Source organism: Musa acuminata, chromosome BXJ3-4, assembly GCF_036884655.1.
Source record: "Musa acuminata AAA Group cultivar baxijiao chromosome BXJ3-4, Cavendish_Baxijiao_AAA, whole genome shotgun sequence".
Taxonomy (NCBI): Eukaryota; Viridiplantae; Streptophyta; class Magnoliopsida; order Zingiberales; family Musaceae; genus Musa; species Musa acuminata.
Genome location: NC_088352.1, coordinates 26794016 through 26806838, shown reverse-complemented (window position 1 = coordinate 26806838; position 12823 = coordinate 26794016). Strand labels below are relative to the sequence as shown.

Sequence of the window (12823 nt, the reverse complement as noted above, 5' to 3'; positions counted from 1 at the left end):
ATTTTGATAATGAAACCACTTGATATGTGTTTATAATTTAAACTACATTTTGAGTGATGCAGGTCTACTAGATCAGGATTAGACAGTTAACGCAGGAGGAATTGACGTTGCGCTGGAAGAGATCACGTCAGGATATTGGATGGCTGAACGCTTCGGACGTCGGGCATTAGGCCAAGGAGAGTGAAATTGCACCAAGGATATCAGGGTTGCGGAGGTCAACCGTCGATTGGGCAACAAGCCGCAAGAGAGGACGATGCACCGAAGAATCGGGCGAAGCGCCAACCAATGACGTGTCGGGCAATAGAATGTCAATTCGCATTGTGATAATTGTCTAGATCGGAGTTGAGTTTTGGTTTGTGTGTGCAGGATTAACTACGATAACGATGAAGACATAAAGCGAAACAAAGTGCCGGAGTTAAGCGCGAAGGATTCATTGGGAGTTCGAGAGTTCGACGGAAGTCCGAAGGTTCGTCGGGAATGCTGCCGGAACTAGCCGAGAATGAGTAGGGAGCTTGCCGAAGGGTTTTTCGGAAGCTCGCCGGAAGGTTCGTTGGAAGTTCGCAGAGCTCACCGAGAAAGATCGAAGCTTGCCAAAGAAGCTCGTTGGAACTCGCCAAGATCAAATCGTGAAGTCTAGGAGCTTGCCGGGAGTCCGCAGAATGGTTTCCGAGAGTTTATCGGAAGACCGTCGGAAGTTCGCTGGAAGCTCGCCGGAAGAAGTCTTGACTTACAGACTTTGTAATAGCTTAGAAAATGTCTTTAAATTCGTATTTAGCACATTAATTAGGGTTAGGATTAGGTGTTAATCCTATAACCCAAGTAGGGGCCAATTGGGCTTGAGCTCGAACTGGTTTGGGCCAAGTTTGGAGCCCAACAAGTGAACTGAATTGGCCTAGGCAGTGGTACCGCCTGGCTAGGCGATGGCACCGCCAGTCCACTGTCAGTGTCAGACACTGACAGGCGGTGACACCGCCGGCCTCGGAAACCAAAGAGAATTCAAATTTTGGAGCCTAAATTTGAATCCTCTTGAGTCCCATAAATACCCCTCATTTCTTAGCAGAGAATACAACCTTTTGAGAAGCTAGAAGTTGAGAAAAGCTTTAGGAAAAGTCTTGTTTTCAATAGCTTGAGTGTTCACCTCCTTTCTTTTCATTGAAATCTTTGTAAAAGGGTGAACCACTTGTAAGAGGTTGTAAGAGGGGTGTAAGAAGGAGGTTGATCTTCGCCTAGTAAAGGAAGATCATTAGTGGATGCCGGTGGCCTCGACGGAAGAGGAATGGGAGGAGTGGATGTAAGTCACGATTGACCGAACCACTATAAACTACCATCTTCTCTGGTTTGCATTTTATTCTTGCCATTTACATACTGCAAACTACTTTACTTAGTCACTACACTTCCAAACGTTTCTAAGTTATTAAGCTTTTCAAGTTCGGTTTTTTTATCGTACGAAAGATTTTTCTAAAACCAAAGTTTTAATCCGCTGCACTAATTCACCCCCCTCTTAGTACCGCTCCGATCCTAACAATTGGTATCAGAGCCACGTTTTTCTACCTTGGTTTAACACCCAAATAGAATGGCTCTTTACGGCTTTCAAGAGGGTCACTCTCTTATTTGTCCTCCCTTTTTCAATGGGATGGGCTACACTTATTGGAAAACTCGAATGAGAGTTTTCTTACTTTCTTTGGATTTGAATTTATGGCACATAGTCGAAAATGGATTTGAAATGTCTTCTCTTCCAATGAACCATTGGAATGATTTGGAGAAGAAGATGTTTTCTTTAAATGCAAAGGCTATGAATGCCTTATTTTGCGCTTTGGACAAAAATGAGTTCAATCGGGTTTCTTTGTGCGAAACGACTTTCGATATTTGGCAAACACTTGAAATCACGCACGAGGGAACTAGTAGAGTCAAAGACTCGAAAGCTAATATTTTAATGCATGATTTCGAGCTTTTTCGAATGAAGCCGAGCGAAACCATTGTTGACATGTACACCCGTTTTACGGATGTCGTCAATGGTTTACAAGCTCTTGGCAAATGTTTCTCAAATTTTGAACTTGTTAGTAAAGTTTTACGATCACATTCTAAAGCTTGGGAATCAAAAGTAACGGCAATACAAGAAACAAAATATTTAAATATTTTTTCACTTGAAGAACTTATCGGCTCATTGATGACATATGAAATGGTACGCAATACACATGATGAACACAATGAACAATTGAACCACCTTCTAAAGAATAGGAAGGATTTGGAACTTTGGACAAATGAATACCACTTGAGCGATGACTCAAGTGATGAGGACAATGATGAACTTGAACTTCGAACACTAACTCTTAATAAGTTCATTAAACAAAAATCTAAAATAAACAATGAACTTAAACGGAGGAAGAGGCCAAAGAAGAGGAAGGCCAACCAAGGATGAATCAAAAACTTCCAAAGGTGAAATGGCGAATTGGGCTTTGATGGGCTTCGACTACAAGGTAAGTAACTCAACTCTCTTGAATTATTTTGAAATTACTTGAAGTGTTTCATGAGTGCTTAATTTAGAATAGGAAATAAAAAATTATTTTTCAAAAATTATATCATGTTTTTCTTTTTAGCATCTTTGAAAAATTAAAAAATTTGATCATGAAAAGTATATTGCTAAGGTTTCATGCATGTTATGTTTTTGAATGATGTATGCAACATTATGGATGATAGTTATATGATATGTGATAATGCTTAGGATTAATCCATGCATGTGTATTTTGATGATTTTATGTCAAGTTTTTGAAGTAAATGTTGATTTGATACTCTCATTTTGGATTAACATGTTTTTGGTTTAATCATGTTTATGACGAATTAAGATGACATTCTCATGATATATTAAGATGACATAGTGCATGTACATATATGTATGAATTTCTTGATAGTCTTTTGATGATAGATGTGATATCATGATGTTTTATTTTTGATGTGTTTGGTCTTGACGGCTTTATGACGAAACTTATGTTTTGATTTTAAATGATGATACATGTTTTCACAAAAAGACTTGAACACCCTCACATGAAATCAATTATATTAAATGGAAATGAATTTTATATCCTATTGAGATTAATGAATTTAGTTTACCAATCTTATGAATCTCATGAAAATAAACATGATGAATATTTTGAAAATAAATGAGTATATCATGCATTTGGTCTTAATGATTTCTCTTGAACATACTTTTTGAAATCATACTTGATGATGAATATCAAGATATTAAAAGGATGTTATCATGGAATCATGCTTGATAATTTATTTTATGAAATTTACCTTTCTATCTTGAATGTTGACATTTTTTTTAAAAGCAAAGACATGCTCATAAGAAGCAAATCACATGAATAGAAATTTATAAAAATGAAATGTAATCCTCTATCTTATTGATTTTTCAATAAATCTATGCTTGTCATATATGAATTTATTGAATGTAATTTTGAGGATGATTTCAGATTTGACAAATGCTTGATTCGTATTTACGACATAAGATACATTTTAAATATGAATCATGCTTCAATCATGTTAAATGCTTCAATCATTTTCTATCTCTAGAGTTCTCGATTTTGATGAAATACAAGTGATAAATTCATTTATGATATCTTGTAAATCACTTGAATTATGAATGAGTTTTTTTTTTTATGATATGTTAAAAGAATCACTTAAAAAGAAAATGTTTTTCCCATCTTATCGAGATTAATGATTTCATGATATTGTGTGAATCTCGAAATTGATTTTGATGAAATAATAATAACATGTTATGAATATCAAAAATGATAATTTGATTATGATTTTTTTTTTGTAACTTATCTTTTGATTTCTCAGAATTCAATGAAGTGTCATATTGATATCTTGATACTTGGAATATTTTAAAATGTGATCTTGATAAGAATGTTTCAAGTTGCTCTTTGTGCTATATCTTTTCAAATGAATCATGAGCCTTGATATCATATATTTTATAATATAGAAATAACAAGATTTCTTTGCCTTGTATGTCTTGTGTGATGATTGTACATCAATTTGTTTTATTATGAATTATATGAATCTTGATCGTGAACTTGTTAAGAAGAATTTTAATGAACCATGAATCATATCTTTGGTATTCACGAATTGATCCTTATTGATATCTTTTATGAATTCTTTGCATATTTGGCTTGTTGAATGGTTGAAATTTTTAGCCATTGAGTTCTCCCTTCTTTTCGATAATGATAAAGGGGGAGTTAGTTTACTAGCCTGCATATTTCAAAAGAAGAAAAATTTGCTAGCTCGATCATTTCATTGAAAGAACTTGCTATCATGAACACTACCAATGAATTACAAATCTTGCAATATAAAGAGAAGCAAAGAATTGCTATTTCGAAAGAAGCAAAAAATGCAAAACTTAGAAAACTTGCAATATAATTGCTCTTGCCATGCTTTGTATCAAAAATAGGTTGATATCTTTAAAAGCATCGCATTAAAGTTTTTAGTGTATCGCAATGTATCACATGTATCACAAATTGAAATTTTTTAGACTATTATCATATCATGTTTAACAATTGATATCTTTCATTGATATGATAAATTATCATCTCATGATATATCGCATAATTATATCATGCTTTGCGATTGTATCATGTGATCTTTGCTGAATTTTCATATTGATATCCTTTATGACATGATTTCTTTGCATTATTGTCTTGTATGCTTCATGTGATAATATGAATACATGAAACACATATGATATGATTTTTATACAATTCCGTGTATTCATAAAATATTTATCTCATCACCCAATAACTCTTCTTGATATTCCTTATGAGATGAAATGAAATAATGCATGAAATACAAATGAGAAGTCAATGATCATGCATCATAGGATATAATGAATTTTGACATTTAGATACCATCATTTGAATAGCTATGATCATGTTGCCAAAATGATATATCATGAATGCTTGAATATCATGTTTAATATGCTCATAATGATGGTTTGGTATCGTGCATAAAAAAAAAAATGAAATGTAATGTTAATGAATTTGTGCATTGAAACTATAATGATGCACAAAGAAGAATGATTACTTACCTTTGTCATGATTTAAAAATTGATGTAAAGGGTTTTTCCCTTCTTTTTGACAATGACAAAGGGGGAGATAGATTGCTAGCACAATTCAAGAAAAAAGCAAAAATTGCACTTCTCAAAAGAGAAGAAATTGCTATCTTGAACATCACCGAGAATTGCTAGCTTGAAACATCAAGAAAATACAAAAATATGCTATCGTGACTATCTCAAGAAAAGCAAATATGCCAACTTGCATATATTTGAATTTGCTAGCATATAAAACTTGCATATTTTAAGAAGCAAGAGTTGCTTTCTTGAACATCTCTAAATTGCTAGCTTGCAAGTTCTAAAACATTGTAAAATTGCTAGATTGCATGATAATAAAAATTTAATATTATATTTTTCATGCAATGAGTTGAACCCATATAACAAACACTTGATTGTGGTACTTCTCCTTTTTGTTGATGATAAAGGGGGAGAAGTATGTTGATGACATGACATGTGATGCATAAGTTTATGCATATGTTCATGATGATGTGTTGCAAGTATTCATGATGAATATTGCAATGACTTGAATTCTGTTTGAATTCAAGGTTCTATCAATATGGCATATTGATAGGGGGAGTTTGTTTAAACTCCGGGAGTTAAGGTTAACTCCGTCATCAAGTGGTTGTCATCATCAAAAAGGGAGAGATTGTTGAATCTCGTATTTTGATGATGAAACCACTTGATATGTGTTTATAATTTAAACTGCATTTTGAGTGATGCAGGTCTACTTGATCAGGATTATACAGTTAACGCAGGAGGAATTAACGTTGCGCCGGAAGAGATCACGTCAGGATATTGGATGGCTGAACGCTTCGGACGTCGGGCATCGGGCCAAGAAGAGTGAAATTGCACCAAGGATATCGGGGTTGCGGAGGTCAATCGCCGATTGGGCAACAAGCCACAAGAGAGGACGATGCACCGAAGAATCGGGCGAAGCGCCAACCAATGACGTGCCGGGCAATAGAATGTCAATTCGCATTGTGATAATTGTCTAGATCGGAGTTGAGTTTTGGTTTGTGTGTGCAGGATTAACTACGATAACGATGAAGACATAAAGCGAAACAAAGTGTCGGAGTTAAGCGCGAAGGATTCATTGGGAGTTCGAGAGTTCGACGGAAGTCCGAAGGTTCGTCGGGAATGCTGCCGGAACTAGCCGAGAATGAGTAGGGAGCTTGCCGAAGGGTTTTTCGGAAACTCGCAGAATGGTTTCCAAGAGTTTATCGGAAGACCGTCGGAAGTTCGCCGGAAGCTCACCGGAAGAAGTCTAGACTTACAGACTTTGTAATAGCTTAGAAAATATCTTTAAATTCGTATTTAGCACGTTAATTAGGGTTAGGATTATGTGTTAATCCTATAACCCAAGTAGGGGCCAATTGGGCCCGAGTTTGAACTGGTTTGGGCCGAGTTTGGAGCCCAACCAGTGAGCTGAATTGGCCTAGGCGGTGGCACCGCTTAGACTGAGCGGTGGCACTGCTTGGCTAGGCAGTGGCACCGCCAGTCCACTGTCAGTGTCAGACACTGACAGGCGGTGGCACCGTCGGCCTCGGAAACCAAAGAGAATTCAAATTTTGGAGCTCAAATTTGAATCCTCTTGAGGCCTATAAATACCCCTCATTTCTCAGCAGAGAATACAACCTTTTGAGAAGCTAGAAGTTGAGAAAAGCTTTAGGAAAAGTCTTGTTTTCAATAGCTTGAGTGTTCACCTCCTTTCTTTTCATTGAAATCTTTGTAAAAGGGTGAACCACTTGTAAGAGATTGTAAGAGAGGTGTAAGAAGGAGGTTGATCTTCGCCTAGAAAAGGAAGATCATTAGTGGATGCCGGTGGCCTCGACGGAAGAGGAATCGGAGGAGTGGATGTAGGTCACGATTGACCGAACCACTATAAACTACCGTCTTCTCTGGTTTGCATTTTATTCTTGCCATTTACATACTGCAAACTACTTTACTTAGTCACTACGCTTCCAAACGCTTCTAAGTTATTAAGCTTTTCAAGTTCGATTTTTTTATCGTATGAAAGATTTTTCTAAAACTGAAGTTTTAATCTGCTGCACTAATTCACCCCCCCCTCTTAGTGCCGCTCTGATCCTAACAATTGGTCCAATCCTTGCCCAAGTTGCTCTAGATCGATTCTCGACTTGCGACTCGTCAACACCAAACCTAAGCCCGAGATCAGTCACTCGGCCCACATGTCCAATTCTCACCCGAGTCTCTCTAGATCAGTTCTCGACTTCCGACTCGTCGGCACCAATCCTGAGCCCGAGATCAGTCACTCGGCCCACAGGTCCAATCCTCGCCCGAGTCGCTCCAGATCGGTTCCCGACTTGCGACTCGTCAGCATGAAACTTGAGCCTAAGATCAGTCACTCAACCCACAGGTCCAATCCTCGCCGGAGTCGGTCCAGATCGGTTCCCGACTTGTGACTCATCAGCATCAAACACAAATCCAAGATCGGTTACTCGGACAACAGGCCATCTCCTCTCAACTCACACAGCTCGGCCTCCTGACCAGCGACTCGCCAGCATCATCCTGCATGGGCCTAGCTGCCCAACCGACAGCACAAAATCATTCCTAAAGCACAAGGCGCCGCCCTCGAACTGCCTCAGGACAAGCCAATCCAGCTTCCCCCATGAGCAATCAACACAACTGTGGCATTCCAATCCAAGCATGCCTCTCGCCCCCTCAAGGACCCCACGACACGCCTCGATGGGGGGGGAAGTGATAAGGCATACTTCGGGCTCAGGCCACATCACAATTGATACCACGCCATGCCATAGCTAAGTCAACTAGAGAAGCACCCCCCACTCGTCGAGCCAGCAACCGTATCAAGACATCACTCGGTATGTCCCATCCCGGTAAGCCCGAGACGGTGTCGCATGGCATCATTCTGCACGTCCCGAGATGGCGACTACATAAAGGTACTATCTCATCCCTCGAGGATCAGCCACCATGTCAAACCCGCGTACGACCGACCCTTGTATAATAGTATAAAAGCCCTTGGTCGGTATCCGGCTAGAGAAGGGGAAAAAAAGAGCTAGAATGCAGAACCCCACACTGACTTACTTGTCGAGGGGCCATAATCGATAACGACCCGGTAGGGGCCTTCTGTGCAAGAAAGCGGTAAAGTCCGAGGTGAGGCTATCCCGATCGATATAGGCGTCCTTCCTCCCGACGTGCCAATCAGCATCCCAGCGAAGAGATGTCAATATTGCGGCGCTAACACACCGACTGAAGGGCTCGACCGACACCGGCATTCAGCTCAGCCGACCGAAGACTCCCCACATCGCCCTATGGACCAGGCCGTGCTAACTCATCAGCCACGACACATCAATAATAACATAATTATAGTTTTTATATTTAGAGAAAACATTATAACATTATATTCTAAAAGAGAGAAAGAACATATAAGAAACTCTTATTCCAAACCTACAATCTCGAAAGACCTTGTGAAGAAAAAATCATATTCGACAATACACATAAGTAGAAGGAACACATAAAAAACCTTAGCAGGGTTGAATGAATGGCTTGGAAAATTGAATAAATAAATAAATAATTCGTGAACGGCAGGATTCGAACCTGCGCGGGCAGAGCCCACATGATTTCTAGTCATGCCCGATAACCACTCCGGCACGTCCACAAGATGAGACTCTCGTCTTAAAATTAAATATATTTTATTTAAGAAACTTAGTCTAATTTTTCAGTCGTTAATACGTATCGTTGAAACGGATTCGAACCTGGTCTGATCGGAACCGCAGTGGAGTTCTTGATTCCGACGCACCGCTTCCGCTTTCCCTTTGCTCCTCCATCCTGACGACCACGACGCGAGGGGAGCCAAAACAAGGGTGAATCGTAAATCCACCCCATCGGGCATTCTCCCGGCATGGGCAAGCAGGGAAAGGAACGAGCCAAAGCGAGGCGGGAGCAGCGGCTCCGAGAGATCTCCCGGCTCCGGAAGCTACCTTATTCATCTGTTGACAGGTCGGGACCCCTTCGCTCGCCACACGCCCGCCACCCGTTCGTCGAATTGCCTCCCTCTACCGACTCTTTTTCACCCTCCCTTCTTTTGTCCTTCTACTAGATGGTGGTCGTCGGAGACGGTGGCCGTGGTGACGGGCGCTAACCGGGGGATTGGTTACGAGATAGCGCGCCAGCTCGCCGTCCATGGCCTGCGCGTCATCGTCACCGCAAGAGACGCCGATCGTGGCCGTGCCGCGGCGGACGGACTCCGGGGCGAAGGCCTCAACGTGGAGTTTCGGCAGCTTGACGTTTCGCGTCCTGAATCCGTGGAATCATTTGCAAAGTGGATCGCTGAGAAGTATGGCGGACTTGACATCCTGGTGAGGAGCTTTTACATTTTGACGCTTGAATTCTTATGCTGGGATTCTCATCGTGATATTGATGGACAGAGCGGTTCTTTTGATTCGCTTGCCAAATAATTACATGTCAAGGATTCAGTGGTAGAAGACGTAGAACGTTTATAGAACATATTTGGCCGCGCAGTAAGCCGAGAGATGAACTAATGGCATGTGTTAAAGTTTATTCTGCTCTTCCTAGTTCACACTAATTCAATTTGGTTGGATGTCAATTGAGGCGCCTGTGAGCTGGAATGCTTCTCCAGAGCCTATAAAGAAACGATAATGAGGACACAATCAATAGACTCATGAGAGCATTAACACAGGTCAGGAGACATCCCATTTTACCACCTTTTTTTTATGATAAGAATTAGGCCTTGTGAACTCAGACTTAAGGGCCAGCCACATGAAAATTTTATGTTTAAGAACTCATAGAAAATTAGCCTATAAACAAACGACAAGGTGGACATGATCAATAGACTCACGAGAGCATTTACACAGCTCAGGAGACATCCCATTTTACCACCTTTTTTTATGGTAAGAATTAGTACTAAGTGAACTCAAACTTTTGGACCAGCCACATGGCAAATTTATGTTTAAGAACTCACAGAAAATTGCTTCATGTAAGACCACCTCCAGCTGACTGAACCTGCTTTTTTAGTTAGACATGTTCTATTCTGCAGGCTGGACTGTTTAGTAAATTATTGGTTTCCTACTATGACATAGGACAAGCGATATGCATGTTGCTCTAGTGATGATGTGACTTAAATAAGAGTCTCAAAACAACTAGTGATTAGGTTATAATCATTATGACCCAGGCTGATGAACTCGACAAGCTCTGCAAGTGGCTTAAGAATATTAGTGTCTCGGAGGTGAAAGTGGTTCAAGGTTCTGAGATTGTTGTCGCTACTGAGAGCGTCATTGGTTCCTCCAACAAAAGAAGGTTGTAGCTACTGCCCTTGGCCTTGGTCGGTACAAATTGCTGCTGTTCGAGTGATGGAGGTGACAGCAGATGGAATTGCATAATCGATGATCAGAGGTGTTGTTATCATTGTAACTGGTACTCCATTTTGGATTATAGGTTTGGCTGTGCCCCTAAAGTGGCAACATGCATGCACATATTTGAGGCATATACAAAGAAGGTTTGTAGACTAGTTGCCTAATGATATGTAAGTATATTTGGATCCATCACTAAGATGTCTGGGACAAGCAAATTTCACAGCCATGACGTGTAGTAGATTCTATCAGCAAATCCATCTAAGAATGAGACTGTCATAGGTGAATTTGATGCAACACGGTTGGTGGGACCACTGGTAGTTATTCGAGTCCTGTGTTATTGCATCTTGTGGAGATTACTCAACTGGTGGTGCTTCCACTGTTTTCTTGTCTCGAGCCACATAAAATTTATTTTGGCACTTCGTCGTGTCAGTCGTGAAAACATGGTTTGATGAAGCTTGTGGCGCAATCATCGTTTTGCACCTTTGCTCAATCTGTTGGATGTTAGGACTTTTTAATTGTATCAGTTGAGTAAATATAGTAACTCATCTTGTTTTGGAAGTGGTCTTCTTTTAGACAACAATTGTGGACATCTCTAAAAGCTATGATGGGGCACAAATCAAGACTTTTTTATATTAAACTATTAGGAATAGATTCTCTTAACTAGGTTTTCTTCATATCAAGGAAGAGCAAGACCTCCAAAGATATAATCAAAGAAATAAATTACTATATATTGCTTAAAATATTAGGAAAAAACAAAGAAAATGACATATTTAGCCTCAAAAAAGGTTTTCAAGCTCTATTGATGAGCTATTACTTATCTATTCCAAATGATAGTCAAACTCATGAAAAAAATAGCTATTTATCTTGCTTCCATTTAGCACTCAGTATCCTCTTTCTAGGATTTTTGGGGATACTGACTGCCGTCGGCAATCCCTTACATGGTCAAAAAAGTCAATATTGACTGCCATTGCCAATCCCTTACATTTAGCATTGGGTTATCCTTTGTACACTTACTCTCAATCATGTTGCAGGTAAATAATGCAGGTGTCAACTTTAACACAGGCACTGATAATTCTGTTGAGTTTGCTGAAGAGGTCATTGCCACAAACTATTTTGGGACAAAACGGATGATCGAAATCTTTATCTCAATGATGCGTCCTTCTACTTCTGGTGCTCGAATACTGAACGTTAGCTCAAGGCTTGGCAGAGTTAATGGTAGACGGAATGTAAGATGCAGAAACTTTCTAGATGCTTCTCCTGTCTTAAGTAGGTTTGTCAATAATTGTTGTCCACATATGTCTGCATTCTTTTCATGATCTTAAACTAGCGTTCCAAGCATGTTCAATATGAATCACTCACTTTCATACTTATGCTTTTGTTGGACTCTTGGAAATTGCTTTTCATTTTTTTTTTCAGAGAGTGGGCGACATGACCTTGAGAGAGCAATTACTAAAAGATCATTGCCTTTCTGAGGAGCTGATTGATGATATGGTCACTAATTTCCTCTGCCAAGTGAAGGAGGGAACTTGGGCATCAAATGACTGGCCTCAGATGTACACAGATTATTCAGTATCAAAACTGGCAGTCAATCTGTTCACCCGACTAATGGCACGGAGGCTCGCCGACAGACCAGAAGGTCATAAGATCTACATAAATTGCTACTGTCCAGGATGGGTGAAGACTGCTATGACAGGTTGGGCAGGAAATACTTCAGCTGAAGAAGGTGCAGATACTGGAGTTTGGGTTGCGTTGCTACCTTGCCAACTATTGACCACAGGAAACTTTTTTGCTGAGAGGCGTGAGATCAGCTTCTGAATTCAATCACCTACTCTAGCCAGTCTGCATTAGCCCTTGAAATGATGGAAACAGCTCGGTATTGAATCAAGCACTTAACTAACCACCGTCAAGGTGGCACTAACCCTATTAGTGTATGTAATATTTATGTAAACTCATGTTTTTCCTTTGGTGCATCAGATATATTGGGTATTTTGTTGTATGTCATTTTTGTTCCCATCGGCTTTGGATTCATATTCAGTTGGAACTTGAAATAAACATATTTATCTTGAAATTTTAAGTTTTCAAATAGATCACAAGCTAGAGTTACGTTGTCTTTGTTGGTTTTGATCTTCTGAAATATCAAAGATAAAATTATAAATTGGGTGTTCGATATAATACTTGTATATGTCTATGTCTTTCAACTTTGTTCATGTTTTATATAGCATTTAGAGCTTGCAATAGGCTTAGTAACTTCATTTTAGTTGGCTTTTGTAGTCATTTCAAGCTTTAAACATAGGTTGTGTAGTTGTCACGCGGAGACAAAACTATATACAAACAAACCATCCAGGCAATCATTTTGGGTTTTCTTAAGGTA

General features: G+C 39.6%; 1 protein-coding gene and 1 non-coding gene across 2 annotated transcripts; one reads left to right on the top strand and one right to left on the bottom strand.

Annotated features, from left to right (window-relative positions):
- Positions 1-8656: 8656 nt before the first annotated feature.
- Positions 8657-8738, bottom strand: TRNAS-AGA (transfer RNA serine (anticodon AGA)). The gene has a single exon. It is a non-coding gene; the product is annotated as a tRNA-Ser (tRNA).
- Positions 8739-8847: 109 nt separating this feature from the next.
- Positions 8848-12555, top strand: LOC135635625 (uncharacterized). Its single transcript, XM_065146832.1, has 4 exons — positions 8848-9079; positions 9180-9438; positions 11484-11678; positions 11869-12555. Exons 1-4 carry the CDS (start codon positions 8982-8984, stop codon positions 12265-12267), a joined length of 951 nt encoding a protein of 316 aa, XP_065002904.1. The 5' UTR covers positions 8848-8981; the 3' UTR covers positions 12268-12555.
- The last annotated feature ends 268 nt before the right edge of the window (positions 12556-12823 follow it).

Excerpts from the sequence above, each read along its gene's own strand:
- LOC135635625 (XM_065146832.1), top strand. The coding sequence starts at position 8,982 with ATGGGCAAGCAGGGAAAGGAACGAGCCAAAGCGAGGCGGGAGCAGCGG. Across the intron at positions 9,080-9,179 it reads CCTTATTCATCTGTTGACAG|ATGGTGGTCGTCGGAGACGG; the intron begins GTCGGGACCCCT and ends TCCTTCTACTAG. Across the intron at positions 11,679-11,868 it reads GAGTTAATGGTAGACGGAAT|AGAGTGGGCGACATGACCTT; the intron begins GTAAGATGCAGA and ends TTTTTTTTTCAG.